The 14,801-nt window shown below is 43.8% G+C and overlaps 1 protein-coding gene across 2 annotated transcripts in view; it reads right to left on the bottom strand.

The window, feature by feature from the left end:
- Positions 1–2,242: 2,242 nt before the first annotated feature.
- Positions 2,243–14,801, bottom strand: part of tln1 (talin 1) — a 74,443-nt gene continuing 61,884 nt past the window's right edge. Inside the window, exons 30-57 of one of the 2 annotated variants that reach the window (XM_057320771.1) lie at positions 14,622–14,761; positions 13,802–13,895; positions 13,480–13,569; positions 13,275–13,397; positions 12,882–13,025; positions 12,515–12,676; positions 12,295–12,435; positions 12,032–12,213; positions 11,810–11,942; positions 11,146–11,247; positions 10,889–11,059; positions 10,526–10,774; positions 10,057–10,176; positions 9,808–9,954; positions 9,553–9,719; positions 9,008–9,191; positions 8,643–8,768; positions 8,453–8,569; positions 8,191–8,376; positions 7,968–8,075; positions 6,890–6,995; positions 6,186–6,310; positions 5,412–5,429; positions 5,116–5,241; positions 4,937–4,999; positions 4,628–4,810; positions 3,407–3,532; positions 2,243–3,296 (exon numbers count right to left, since the gene is read on the bottom strand). In XM_057320771.1, the coding sequence (XP_057176754.1) occupies positions 3,162–3,296; positions 3,407–3,532; positions 4,628–4,810; positions 4,937–4,999; positions 5,116–5,241; positions 5,412–5,429; positions 6,186–6,310; positions 6,890–6,995; positions 7,968–8,075; positions 8,191–8,376; positions 8,453–8,569; positions 8,643–8,768; positions 9,008–9,191; positions 9,553–9,719; positions 9,808–9,954; positions 10,057–10,176; positions 10,526–10,774; positions 10,889–11,059; positions 11,146–11,247; positions 11,810–11,942; positions 12,032–12,213; positions 12,295–12,435; positions 12,515–12,676; positions 12,882–13,025; positions 13,275–13,397; positions 13,480–13,569; positions 13,802–13,895; positions 14,622–14,761 (3,768 nt within the window). In that variant the 3' untranslated portion in view covers positions 2,243–3,161. The remainder of the gene's footprint in view (positions 3,297–3,406; positions 3,533–4,627; positions 4,811–4,936; positions 5,000–5,115; positions 5,242–5,411; positions 5,430–6,185; positions 6,311–6,889; positions 6,996–7,967; positions 8,076–8,190; positions 8,377–8,452; positions 8,570–8,642; positions 8,769–9,007; positions 9,192–9,552; positions 9,720–9,807; positions 9,955–10,056; positions 10,177–10,525; positions 10,775–10,888; positions 11,060–11,145; positions 11,248–11,809; positions 11,943–12,031; positions 12,214–12,294; positions 12,436–12,514; positions 12,677–12,881; positions 13,026–13,274; positions 13,398–13,479; positions 13,570–13,801; positions 13,896–14,621; positions 14,762–14,801) is intronic. The other variant, XM_057320772.1, reaches the window with a different exon arrangement.

Here is a 14,801-nt window from a genome sequence, read left to right on the forward strand (position 1 = left end):
TACCTATAAAGCATCGCGTTAACTTTAAAATCTTGCTTATTACCTATAAAGCCTTACATGGTTTAGCTCCTCAGTACTTGAATGAACTCCTTTTGTATTACAGTCCTTCACGTGCATTACGCTCTCAGGCGTCCTGTCAGTTGGTAATACCTAGAATTTCAAAATCAAGTGCAGGTGGTAGATCCTTTTCCTATCTAGCGCCTAAACTTTGGAATAGTCTTCCCTGCACTGTCCGGGAGGCAGACACACTCTGTCAGTTTAAATCTAGACTAAAGACGCATCTTTTTAATCTTGCATACACTACTCTTCCATAATATAAATCTTCAGAGGGTTTAGGCTGCATTAGTTAGATCAACCGGAACCAAAAACACAACTGATGTACTTGTTGCATCAAAGAGTACAGAACAGTACTCTACTCTCAGCCAGTCTTGTCTCATTGTTCCAAGGTTACCACAGCGAGCAGGATGCAGTTCATGGCCTGACCTGATGGTAGAGCGGAGAATGGGAAGTGGGGACCTGACAAGAGCTGAGATGATAGAGCTGGATAAAGAAGGACGCGGTCTCTTGACATGTCTTCACCACAAAACTTCAAATGCTATTAGATTATTAATGATAATCTTAAACTATAATTTATTTTATTATTAAGTTTATTTATTTTATTTAGCCTTGTTGTGCAAGTTCTCTGGAGCTTGTGCAGAGGCAGCAGCTTTTGCCAGAGGGGAACTGGAATCCCCTGGTTGGGCCTGGGTTCTCCTGAGGTTTTTTTTCTCGATTAGAGTTTTGGGTTCCTCGCCACCGTTTGCATACTGTTTTTGCACTATCTGCCTGACCGGGGGGGCTGCTTTAGAATTTTAAAGTTTTACTTAATTAATATTGCATATAGGAATTTATAGTCTGTTATATTTGACCTGTGCTTCTCTCTCCTTTATCCTAAATGTGTGCTCTCACTGAGCGTGTGTGTGTGTGTACGTACGTGTGTGTGTGTTGTGTGTGTGTGCGTGTGTCTCTATGTCTATGTGTGTTAGTACGTGTGCATATTGAGTGTGTGGAGTGTTTTGTATGTGGGTATGTCTGTCTTCTGTGTTTTCAACCTTTTCTTGTTTTTGCAGGTACAACTTTAATTATTTTGCTTATAGTCAATATGTCTCATGTACAGCTGCTTTGTAACAATGAAAATTGTAAAAGCGCTTTATAAATAAAGTTGAGTTGAGAGTTAAACTAAAGCTAGTTTACTAAAAGAAAAAACTTTTCTGTTCATTGAAATTAAATAAGACATTGACCTAAAAATAAATAAACAATTTATAAAAGACAAAAGCATACACCAAAATTGCTAACTTTAAGTAAAAGGAACATACTATAAATCTAAAAATAAAAGCTAATTTAAAATAAAAAATATAATAACTATGTAAGGGTGCTGTGCAGCGCTACACATAATCGTTAGGTTAAGCAGTCATTGCTGTGCTTTATTGTGAATAAAGCATAGCTATTGACCAATCAGAATCCAGGACTGAAACGTATGTTTTTTTTTAAATCATCTTAACGGATTTGTTGTGTTTAATTTGGGTCCTAAATGTATTTTTACTTTATAAACATTATTCTCACAAAACTTTCAAAAGTTTTAAATCTTCTGCTTGATCAAATTCAAACCCCACAGTACATTTTGTTTTGAATGCAGACATTTGAACTGCCACAGGCATCAGAAAAAGCTTTTACCCACCAAGGGTCGAACAACTCAGACAAAGCAAAATCGTCTTTTGAAACAAGTCCAATGCATGACACAAGGTCTTAATGGATGGACGGGCTAAATTGACCTTTAGGAAAAAGAATCTTTCACAAATCTCCAATAGCTGAGCAAAGTAACAAGCAGTAGAGACAAACAGGGAAATAATTTTACACGATGACAGTCTGACGACAGCACAAAGAGTTTACAGCGAAGATGAGAAATCTGACAATCGATTAACTTAACAATACTGTGTAAAAACTGTTTTTTGATATTATCATATCATACTGACAATTGTTTGCAATGCACATTCTGTGAACTGTAAAGATAGTTGGCATTTTTATGTGCGTTCATGACCTGTAGGCCTATTCATTTGGATGGTCACAGATAGTAGATTACTGAAATGATTTACTGTAAAATGAGAAAAGTGATTTCTAAACACCTTCAAGTTCAATCCAGCATGATGAGCACTATTGTTTCTTTTGTTAGAAAATGTCTTCATAAAAGAACTCGCACACAAAATCTTTGGAAAAAAAGTGAATTTATGAGATTTGTTAAACATACGACAAAGTGTGCTTGCATATTTAAGGTGAAAAATGTTAACAGTTAAATACACAACCATAAAATATAAAGGGATATTTTTAATAAAACTTCAAACTGTTTCTGCGTCCCACTCGCTGTCAATTATATTCTCTAGAATCACTCAAATGATTCTTTAAAACTGTTTTTAACTTACCAGTTCTTCTGGTACAAATATTTTTGGTGTGATCTAATATTGTCTGGTAATTTTGTTAACAATATCAAAAGAAAAGAAAAACAACATATTGAAATATGGCTTTTTATGCTTTATAAAAGATACAACTTTGACAGAAATGCCAGTAGACCCAAACACTGTAATAGCACATTTCACATGAAATACCATTTGTAACAAGTCATAGCTTTAATATTCCTTTCTTTAAAAAATGATGTTTTCTTTCAATGAACTGCTTCAACGCCAAAGTGAATCGTTGCACCGCTGGTCCAGAAAGTGAATGTCTGTCAGAAGCGCAGATCGATGGCCTATACATCCTCACAACCATACAAAACTCATGATGCTTTAGAAAGCTTATCATTCATCAAAACACTGTTTGGCCCCGGCCGCGAGCTTTCAAAATACATACGGCTCATCTAATCTAGTACAGAAAATACTACGCATCTATCAGAAGCGACTCGCGTGTGCGGCACATGATCCGAATATATCGAAACTCAAACCATAAAGCTCAGTTAAAAGGTGGCAATGCTCCTAAAAGTGACAGAAATCAACAAAACACGTTTAAAATAGACATCCTGATAGAACTTTTTACTCATTGCATATCTTTGATTATTTCGCTCAAGCTCATCGTGTTCTCCGTCGAGCATGCGTGAATGCGAGCAGATTTGATGGAGTAGTCTGTGTCGCGCGTCACTGCTCCTGTCCGTCCTCTCGCAGCTCTGACGGCAGGAATTTGTACTGCTGCTGTCGGATCATGGCCAGCCTCTTCCTGGCTTCCTCCAGCTCCTTCTCCTTCCTGAGCATCTCCTCCTGAGCCGCAATGATCTGAAAGCGCACAAACATGTCAACACGTAAGAGGATTTGACGGAGAAAACAATCACAAAAAATGACTTCACGTGTATGTAAATGGGGAACGACGGATGTTTGTTGTTTACCTGAGCGATGCCGCCCACCATCTTGCTCTTCACAATCACGGCCTGATCGTCCTGAGCCTCAAACGCAGCCTTCTGTGCTGCCTTCACCAGGTTATCTGACGCCCTCTTCACGGCATTACCAGCGGCCTGCGGGACAAACAAACCAATGAGAAAACACCTTCTGCATAACAGCTCCATTTAGAGGAAGTGAGAAAGACAGGAAGTTATACAGGTTTGAGGAGTGAACTGCCACTTTAAAAGTGTTTATCTGGGGTTTCACTTGTGAAGACACAGCAAATCTCTGGGCCAATCTAATGCACATTTATGGAAAACAACATCCTCAATAGAACTGAAATCATAGGCTGAATGCTCCTAAACACCTCATCTCATCGAGAGATGGATCGTGGCCACCGTGTGTGAATCACTGAAATCTCTGGGCAAGCACTTGACTGTCATTGGCTGGAGAAAAGACAGCGCTTGTGTCTGGATTCTGTGGATGTCTTTAAAAGGAAATGCAGCTGTGGAAGACAAACACATCCCCGGAGCTCCTCTGGCAGACGTTCCAGGAATATTTGCTCTTTTTTTATGCCTTTTGAGGCATTGTGCCTGGCTGAAGGTGTGATTTAGAGTCGAGTGCGTGACTTAATCTACTGCCCACACATTACGAAAGGGCTTCTGCACTGCAGCTGGAGGAGAAACCTAACACCTGCCGTTACGATAAATCTACGTTTTGAACAAGAATGGTTGCAATCAATTCAATAAAAAAATTGTCCTGAATGGCTGACTATTACAAGTTGGTAAAGTTCACACAGGTGAATAAGAAATCTGTGACCAAATTGTGCAAGAATCGACCATAAGGTGGTGCTATAAAAAGCTCATTTTGTCTTTCGGTCTTCCTTTTCTTTTCTAATTTTCAAAATTCCAAAAATGTCTTTGTGTGCAAGATGATATTTATCATCTATCGATAAAATATAGAAATAATAATTTCACCCAGTAACAGAGCTAAATATTACCTGGGCCTATATAGTTTGTATATTGTGATCACGATTCGGAGGAAACATGGCCAATTTGATGGGCTTCTGAAATGATATACTGTACAGACACCCAAAACGTTTTTTAACTATGTGTACAGTCGGCACAGATGTCTCTATTCACAGTATCATCAGGATCTGGATGAACAAATTTGGCAATTTCGGTCATTTTTGCCCCGGCTTGAACCTGCTTTGATGTGTATAAACAGACCTGGAGTCTCTTCATGGTCTGCGAGTCCTGGTCAGCCTTGACCTTACAGGCCACCAGCAGCTGCGCGGTGGACGCCGCCACCTGTTTGGCAGAGGAAATGAGCTTCTCCTCGCTGGCGTGACCCTGAACCGCAGAGTTAGCGGCCTCACACAGGTTGTTCGTCGCCGCAGCCACCATACGAGCCTGGAGCACAGCAGACATACAGTAAACTGCTGTCCAATCACATTCACCACATCAGAAATCAGTTCGACTGAGCTTGAGGTATCCATCAGCTTCAAATCTTCCTACACCGACGTAAAAGAGACTCACGGCTGAAATGAGACCCTGAGACCACTGTCCGTCATCCACCGCATTGGCTGGAATCGCCCCCACCTGGCACACAGAGAGAGAGAACCAAACAAGATGATTTTTGATATAAACCGGCTTTGGCAGTATTCCTTCATTTCACAAAACAACAACCAGCAGTGTGAGTTTTGGTGTTTGGATACCTTGCCCTGTGCCACGAGTTCTCTCTGAGCAGCAGATGCTGCTTTCACCAGAGCGCTGGTGGCGGCAGCGATGGATTTGGCCGCTTCCAGAATCTGTTCCTCAAAGTTGAGACTCTCATCAGCTTCCTGTGAAACACACAGAACACACACACTCATTGTCATGTGTGAGTGAACAGTACTGCTGTGTGTGTGTGTGAAGGTTCATCTTCTGCATGCGGATGAGCACATGACTATGGTTTGTGATATAAGTGCAGATGATGAGGATGATGGTCGGATCAACAACTATCACGTGTTACCTTCAATCCAAATCCAAACTGAGCAATGCAAAAAAGATAGAAAAATGTCATTTAATAATGATTATTAATCGTTCTAATATTATTTTAAGAATATACTCTACTTGATGTCAACTAATGGATCACTATGGACTGTTATATAGCAATGTCTTAAATGAGCTTGATCTTTAAAGTCCCAGTGAAATGAAAAATCACAATGCCTATTTTTTCATGACTATTGTAAATAGCTTACCAATGTGGGTCATTCTCTTATTAAAATTTTTGTGCCCTCATAATCTTCTCTTAAAATCTGAAAATTCACCTTAAAGGGATAGTTAACCCAAAAATGAAAATCCTGCCATCATTTACTCACCCTCAGGCTGTTCCAAACCTTCATGCATTTCCTTGTTCTGCTAAACAGAAAGGAAGATTTTTGAAACAATGTCAGTAACCAAACAGATCTCATCCCCCACTGACTGCCATAGTAGGGAAAAGAAATACTATGGGAGTCAATGGGGGATGAGATCTGTTTGGTTACTGGCATTCTTCCAAATATCTCCCTTTGTGTTTAGCACAACAAAGAAATTCATGAAGGTTTGGAACAACCTGAGGGTGAATAAATGATGACAGGATTTTCATTTTTGGATGAACTATCCCTTTAAACAAAGTATGTTAGACGGCTTGGGCGGAGTATCCGCTAACCCCTCCCCTTCAACTGTCAGTCTGCTGCCAATTCCATTTCAAAATGCAACGGCTGTTTTTATACATCCAATTCAGGCTGGGTAAATGTCTCCTCACCTTAGGTTTGGCTCTGGGTTTGAGCTGCTCTAGTTTCTTGGCGGCAGCTTCAATGGCGGCTGCGGCTCCCAGCAGCTCATTCTCAGCGATGACAGTCGGGTCCTCAGGGTCCACCCACTCCGTACCTACACACACACACACACACACACACACACAGAGAGATGATGGACAAAATTATCATCTGAAATGTTTTTGGTAGATAAACTAAATGCTACAAAAGTGAAGAATATGCTCCTGAATGCAACCTGACTGTTATTAAGATGTGTTTACTACATATTTTGTAGGAAATGTATTTTTTTCATTTTCTAAACATGCAGTAGCACATGTGCCACCCATCACATTTCTTTAAGACCCTCTTCTCTGTCCGATCCTCCTCAAGTGTCTCTCATCGTGTGTTAAATCAGGATCTGGATATTATCACCCTCGACTCTCAGATCACTTTCAGTAATGGACGGCACTGATTATCCCACATAAATCCTGCTGGGAGCCCGGGCTCACGCTGCAGGTCCAGACACAGACACCTGAGCTGAACCGATGGACAGATGAAGAGGTCAAGCAATATGAGAGAAGCCCTGGATCTACATACAAGAACCCTCAGAGGACTCGAGTGCATGCCTTGGGCTTGAATCTTTTATAAGAAGAGTCTGAGGTTTGAGATTGCGGTGTGTAGAGGTGTATATAGAATACAAAATATTTGTGTGTACCTTTCATGGCCTCAGCGGCCTGTATGAGCTCCGTCACTGAGCCGGCCACGCGTTTGGAGTAGTTTGACAGCTGCTGTTTGAGGTCATGACTGGGTTTCTGAATGATCTGTGGACAGAGATGGCATAGGCACATCACACACAGGCTTCTGAAAACGATCAAAAACACAAATATGAATGCGAGATCCAGAGAATGTTCTGATCCGATTTGAGATGCTCGTTCAGAGAGAAGCTGCTGATCTGACAGAAGACACCGATCTACGGCGATTCCTGAGCTACGACCTCGCCGTGTCCTCCACGCTAATGCCACACACCTGTTCCACACAGTCATTGCTTTAGAATAGACGGCTAAGAAAAGACTCGGCCTGAGCAGGAATGCTGGGAATGACACACACACGCTAGCTGTGTATACAGTCTTGAAAGACGCAAACGGTTATGTGTATTCTATATGAAAGGCTTTTATATCCCTCCTGGAGCACATACACCCCTATAGCCAGACTCGTCGCCATGACAACACGGTCAACAATACACATGTTAAATGTTTCTGCAAACCACAGAATGTCAATCCATGCGGAATAAATGAACCTCAAACAGAACATTCAGATTCATTCTGAGAGGTTAATGGCATGAGGAGGTCAGGAAGTGTCTAATAAATGAGACGTCACTCACGCCAGTTACTGTCAGACACAAAACAGCACTTCAGTAAGATGCATTTTCACATGCGCAAGGATGTTTTACTCACCGGCTGTCAGGGTAAACACACACAGACCATGAAGGATAAAAACATTGATTAATGTCTCTCATCAGAACAGAATCACTCATGTGTTTCCTTACAGGCTTTTTCTGTCGGAATATATTATCAACCAAATGAGACGTTCTAACCTATGGAGGATATCGAGTCACCTGCTGTTCTCACACATTGCTCTCTCTCAAGACACGGCAGAGACGTTCCTGATGTTTTAAAACCACGGCGGATTTTATTTTGGAATGATGCATTTGGAGCTAGTGCGTGCGAAACGCGTCTCGTGGCCGTCGCATGAGCTTTAGATAAGTGTATGTGTGTTTGCTAGTTTAAACTCACCACTAACACGTGCTCCAGCAGACCCAGGTAACCCGTGGCACACTCGGAGCCGAAGCGCAGAGCTCGAGTCCGAACATCACGGTTCACCTCAGGGTGGAACGTCGCTTGCTGCGTGACACATCAGGAAAATGTTACGCATCGTTTCATGCTAATCATCTTTGAGCTTTTAACTAAAAAGTATTTGTCCGGTCTCACGTTGGGTACGTCAACGTGATCATCTCACCTTACAGGAGTGAAGCATATCCGCCACCGCCCGTCTGCTGAGGTTCGCCGTAGCGATCACGTCCTCCTGACGGCAGGAGTTCCCAGCAGCCACCGCTTTGGCCGTTGCCAGCGTGATGCCTTTGGTCGTGCGGATGAACTCCTCTGGAGTGGCCGTCTTCGCGGGAGGATCGGGACTGCTGAACACCTGACAGACAACCCAAAACTCATAGATCACAAAAACGCTCATTTCAAACCTTCGGTGCGGTGTTCAGTTCTCTTACAGTCAGTTCCTGTTTGATGTGCTCTATGGTGGCCTCCAGAGCTCGCGTTCCCTTAGTGGCCTCGTCCTCCACGGCCTTCACCGTCTTCAGCAGGGACGTCACGTTTGTCACCATCACCTGAAGAAACAATCATCCGTAATGCAGCATTCAAAATGAGTGTGTGTGTCAGTGAGGCCAAGTGTTTCTGTACCTTAGCAGAGTTCTTGAGTTGTAACATGGCTGGATCATCATGAGGTTTACCAGCGGCTGCTTTAGTGGCACTGATCAGATCACCCAGAGCCTTCGCCACATCCTTCACTGCGTTGATCAGAACCACCTGACAGAGACGACACGCAACACAACTCGCATAAAGCAACAGCAAGGCACCATCAAAATGAGACCCTTTTTTAGTCTGAAGATTATGTATCTTCTTTAATATCCCTTGAACACACAAGCCTGTGGAATATGAGATGAATTATTGAGTGTTGCCATAGAAACAGCTGAATGCAGAGGATTCGGTTGCTAAACACAAACATGAGCAGGACAGCAGGACTGAGCGTGTTTTAATGGCTGTACCTGCGTCTCAGGGTCTTCAGAACCCAGACTTGCTGCTCCCAGTTTGACCACATCAGCCAGTTTAGTGATGGTGTTGACAGAGGACTGAGCCGCTTGAGCCAGTTTCTCTTGACTTGCTCCCGCTCCAGACACCAACAGCTTTGTGTCCTCCACCAGAACTTTAGCCGTCTTCAAGATGTGCTCTCTACCACAACACAAAACACAGAAAACTATCAAACACCTCATGCAAACAGTTTTACATTTTTTTACATTAGTTTTTACATTTACAAAACAGCAGACATTTACATGCTAAAATAAAACTAAAAAAACATGGTTACTGTAGTAAAACCATGGTTTTGCCAAAAGTAATGAATAAGCTTCACCAAAAAACATGGTTACTACACTTTTATCATGGTTAATTTTCGTAAGGGAATTTCAGGCCAGGCTTTGTCAAGCCAACATACAGTTTGTCCTCAAACTTGACCAGTTTTTTATTATGGCCATTATAATGTCCAGTAGACAATCTGCATGTAACAAATTAACTGAGGACAGGTGTAGTCCAGCACCTGTGGTCTGCAAACGTCTCGGCGTTCTCTCGGTTAAGAGTTCCTGCCGTGGCGAACATGATGGTGGTGTCCAGATCGGCGATGATGCCCGACACGGCGCTGGCGGCAGTGATGCAGGCCTGAGTACCGCGATTACCTGCCTGAAGAGCGGCCAACACGTGAGACACCTGTGAGACAAGAACACAGACGTTAAATTAAAGAACAGCTACGTCTGCTGATGAAGGAGAGATTTAAGAACAGAATGTTACATGTCACCTTCTCAGAGACTTTGCGTGCGCTGTCGATGAGCTCTTTCTTGGTGTAGGAGTCGTTGGGACTGCACTGCAGAGCACCAGCTTTGCTCACCAGACCAGTACAGCTGTAACCCAATTCTGTCACCTGTTTCCTGATGTGAGAGCCGATCTGGAAAAATAAACAACACAATAGCAGTGATTTGACATACTAGCAGGGGTCATGATCAACTCATGTTTCTGACGGAAGAGAGGAATCTGTACGGGTGGTTACCTCATCACTCTCTGCAGTCAAGGCAGCACATCTGGCCTCTGACGCCAGGTCACCAAACTCTGTGGTCAGCTGATTGGCCAGACCGCCCAGCTCATCAGGGTTGTTGTTGGATTTGGTCACCTGGTAACAGCAAATGTACTGTATATTGTAATATGACACATCAACATAACAGTTTTGAAAAAATAAACAAACTACAATTTAAGCTCTGGTTTAAAATAACCACAAGTACTCCTTAACAAAAGGAATTAACAAATTCCTTGTCGTAATTACAAATTTAATACTGAAATAACCTGATGTTACGCTTTTGACTCAAGGACATGTGACACCCAGATTCACAAAACATTATGAAGAGAATTCAACTTCAATAAAATATTCTGCTCTACAGTGAAATCATCCTAAATCTTCAACTTTTCCTATTTACAGCCCTGTAGTTGAACCTAAACTGAACCTCTAGTTTTGCCGTCCTTACCATTTCCTGAACAGTGACAGCGATGGCTTTGGCCGTCTTCACCATGGTGGTCTGATAATCCACAAACGTCCCTTCAGGTTCGAAAGCCGGACCGTCTTCCATTTTGTTAATGGCTTGAGTGATGGAATTGACCATGCCACCCACGGCTCCTGCAGCGCTGGCCTCCTCCGCCAGAGTCGCGGCCAGATCATCCACAGCCTCCTTCATCATCTGAACAGACTCCTCTAGAGCCTCCTGTGTGTGAGCCGCCTGCAGACACAACACGCACACCGTCCTCTAAGTTTGGAAGTCATCATGTGTGAGAGCGGATGTAATAAACATCACATCACGATCCATCTCATGAACATCTTGATGTGGTCTCACCTTGGGGTTTCCTCCGGCCTCTTTGGCGGTATACAGCATCTGTAGGGCGGACTCAGCTAGGGTCTTCGTCTGATCCAGGACGTTCATCTGCTGCTGGCTGTTCACGATCTTAGACGCTGTACCGATGGCAGCAATGATCAATGGCTCGAAGTAGCTGACCATCTGAGACACCTGTGAGAGAACAGCACTCGTTCATTCTCCGCTAGAGAAACCCTGGGAGATCTCTCAACTGAAGAGTGAGGGCTGAGCGGTGTTACCTTATGACCCAGCTGAGAGGCGTCTGCGTGGGCTGCAATGGCTACCGGTTCAATCAGGTTACTGATCTCATGTACGGATGCCGCCATCTGCTCATGCAGAGCCTACAACAACACAACAATTCACATTTACAAGGTTTGTCATTTGTTACATTTGCAGATTTTATGATATTAACGTTTCAACTATGGCGTGAGTGTGGGGTGTGGTCGCCTGTACGAATGTAAAGCCCTGTTCAGACCGCCAGCGACAAAGCGAGGTGATGTCATTCATTTCAATGGTAGCCTATCGACATCCAGCGACACGGCGACAGTGACCGTTGGCGACAGGAAGTGGGCGTGTCTAGCGTCTCAACAAAGTTGTGATTTGCTCAACCTTATGCAAATGATGAGCGACTTTCGGGAGCGACTACCAATAGGAGTACAGCAGCGGAGCTCACGTCAGCCGTCTCTCGTCTGTTACTGCAGGGTTGGTTTATAAAGGTTTCTAGGACAATCAAAGTTAGGAACGCCTTCTAACGACCCCTTAGCAAGAGACTGGCGACACACAGCTTACTGGCGACACACAGCGACACAGTCACTGGCAGTCATAACGCAGCTTAAGACGGTCGAAGTATTCTGATGATGCCGAACATCAACGCTGCAGCTTGTGAGTGTTGTGAAGCCTCACCTCATGCGAGATGTCATCTCTAGGTGTGAGCTGTTGGCTGATGGCTGCCAGCGAGGCCTTGTCCACCTCACGCATGCAGTTATTAAGAACCTCGATGGCGTCGTCGCACTCCCTCTGACCTGGAGCCTTTTCCCTGAGAACATCACACGTGATCACAAACTCAAATGTAAAATACCTCTGATAACTTACGCTTTCTAACCTTGTGGAGCTGGTGCGTGATACCTCATGTTGGTGATGAGTTTCTTTATGGAGTCGGACACAGTTCTGGAGTGTCCGGCAAGAACAGACCATTTGGGTGGGTCTTTGGGGTTGACCGCCAGCGAACGGGCCGTCTGGATCAAACCTGTAGAACTCTCCAGCATGGTCTTAGCAGCTGCTACGATGGGCTCCATCGCTGCCAGACCCTACAATCACAGATCGCACAACGTTGTTGATAAGCTAAAAGTAAATCAGCACTGCGAAGCATCAAGTTGTGAGTGACGCACCTCCGGGCTGATTTGAGCAGGAACGCTGGCAAACTCCGGGTTGGAAGCGAAGGCGGTTAGGTTATCCACAGCCTCGATGAGTGGCCCAGTGGCTTCCTTACACTTCTGTCTGTTCTCCTGGTTGAAAGCTCCATCGAGTGCCTGACACCACAGCACAAATGCACGGTTATATTCTTGCAAACGCTCTAGACCAGAAACAGACGCTAGTTTTTCAACCCACTTTGATGGACTTGACGAGGTTGGCGGTGCTGTTTGCCACCTCTTTGGCACTCTGGACGAACTGTCTCTTAGCAACAGGGTTGGATGTTTTGGAGGAGGCCAGTCTGCAGGCGTTGCACAGAGCCGAAGTGTGTTTGGCAACAATCGTGGCGGCAGAGAGGACCTTGGGAAATAAAGACGCATGAGAGTTAGTGAAGTTAGTTTACATGACATGTGTGATTGTGTTGTGGATCAAATAATACAAATCCATTGATATTTGGATTAAAAACTGGGTCAAGAGCTGTTTCAATCCCCTTTCTAAACACGTGGCACTTCTATTTGGCTTGAAAAGACTGGAAATTGTGATCTCGAAGGCAAGACTCTTATACCTGGGACTGAGTGCACGCCGGATCCACAAGGTTCTGACAGGCCATCTGGATGGACTGTTTGGCTCTGGCAAACTGAGAGGGGTCCACAAGACCCTTCTGCCCAGCGTGACTGTTCGGGTCAGAAACAGCCACCAGATACGCCCCCTATGAGTGACAGATCCATCAGTCAGTCAACATGATAAATAAAGCGCTTCAATATGATTCCCTTTCAAACTCAATATGAGTTTCTGCTTTATGCAACCAAAGCTAAATCCAAGATGGAAAGAGCACAGAAGAGAAGAGTAAAAGTAAAAGAGATCTCAGGACATTTTTAAGGTACATTTTCAATCGTGTCTCTTTGTGTTGCTATGGTGTAAATAACTCATTATAGAGAAAACCTAAGATAGTTTTCACCTGAGCGGCCGCCTCAGTGAGGCCACATAACGCTTTAGATGCTGAACTGACAGAGTCTCCAAACTCTGGTAAGTTACTGTTCTTGGCATTATGGGAAATCCCAGCCATGGCTTCACCCAAAATCTGCACACAAACACACATAAACGTTAACACACAAGTCAAGTTTGTTTCATTGGCAGGAAGAATGAATGAATGCCGGTGGCACCTTTGAGTTCTCCATAACGCTGTCAATACAGTCAAAGTAGCCCAGATCATTGACTGCTTCTGTGGGGTTCTCCAGCATTCCTCCAACCGTCTGCACACACACAACGGATTGCGTTAAACGAGTTGCAGAAGTTTACTACTCCAGAACAAATCTAAAAATAATGCCCTACAAACACTGTCGCTGAAGCTTCTGTACTACTGCTGACGTTCATAACAACACCTATATACAACGATATAGCCCAAATGATTCATATTCAAAGATGAACGAAAACATCATCAACAGAATAACTGATGCAGATGAAATGAGAAAGTAAGAGAAGAACCTCGAGCTCGCGCAGAGCGTTGTCACACTCCTTCTGTCCCGGTGCCTGCTGGGTACACATGCTGATCAGCTGATTAATGCTGTCTGTCACGGCGCTACGGAGAAAGAGACATCAGAGAGACATAAGAGAAAGAAACACATCGAAGAGATATGAAACAGTGTAAAAGAGAGAGAGCTGTGAGTAATATCCCACCCACGTGTGTTACCACGCACTGACACACACACACACTCGCTCTCTCTCTCTCTACCGCTCAGATGCTGTAAAGAATGAGAGTTTTCATAGTGCGAGCTGTGAAAAGCCATTAACAGCTGGGATTTCTATCTCTCACACACGCGCACACGCACGCGCACACGCACACACACACGCACACACACACGCACACACACACACACACACACACACACACACACACACAGCTGTGCTTCTATAGTTACCCATTACATAATTGTGCTCATTCTAACACAGATGTGTATAAAAGTGCCTATGTAACAAATATGAGTGTAGTGACGCATTAACCTGCCATCCCACTACCTGCCTGCCCACACAGCATCTCATGACAAACTCTTAAAACAAACACAGCTCACCACAGCAGCCAAGGTACTGATGGTACTCTGGGTTAGCCCTGTGGAACATTTGATATCTAAAGAACTGTCATTGCTGAACTTATAACAAGAGTTTTCATTTGAACTGGTTACATTTCTGTAAAGTAAATGTCCCTGATATTAGAATCAATTAGTTTTGAAACTTGTGTGTAGGTCTTAGTAAATGTGCAATATGTTGGAACAAGACAGGCATAAAGACATGAGATAGATTTTCTAACCGAGCGGCAGCGGCGAGCTGGTTTTTCATGTTGGGTGAGTTGGGGTCGGTGGACAGAGCTTTAGCGGCCAGCAGGAGTTTACTGGAGGACATGGAGATGGTCTTGAGGTTGGTGACCACTTGACTCTGGTCCTCTTTAGACTACACCAAAGAACAAGAGAAGACATCGCTCAACTGTCTA

The sequence above is a fragment of the Triplophysa rosa genome, linkage group LG22 (assembly GCF_024868665.1).
Source record: "Triplophysa rosa linkage group LG22, Trosa_1v2, whole genome shotgun sequence".
NCBI classification, from domain to species: domain Eukaryota; kingdom Metazoa; phylum Chordata; class Actinopteri; order Cypriniformes; family Nemacheilidae; genus Triplophysa; species Triplophysa rosa.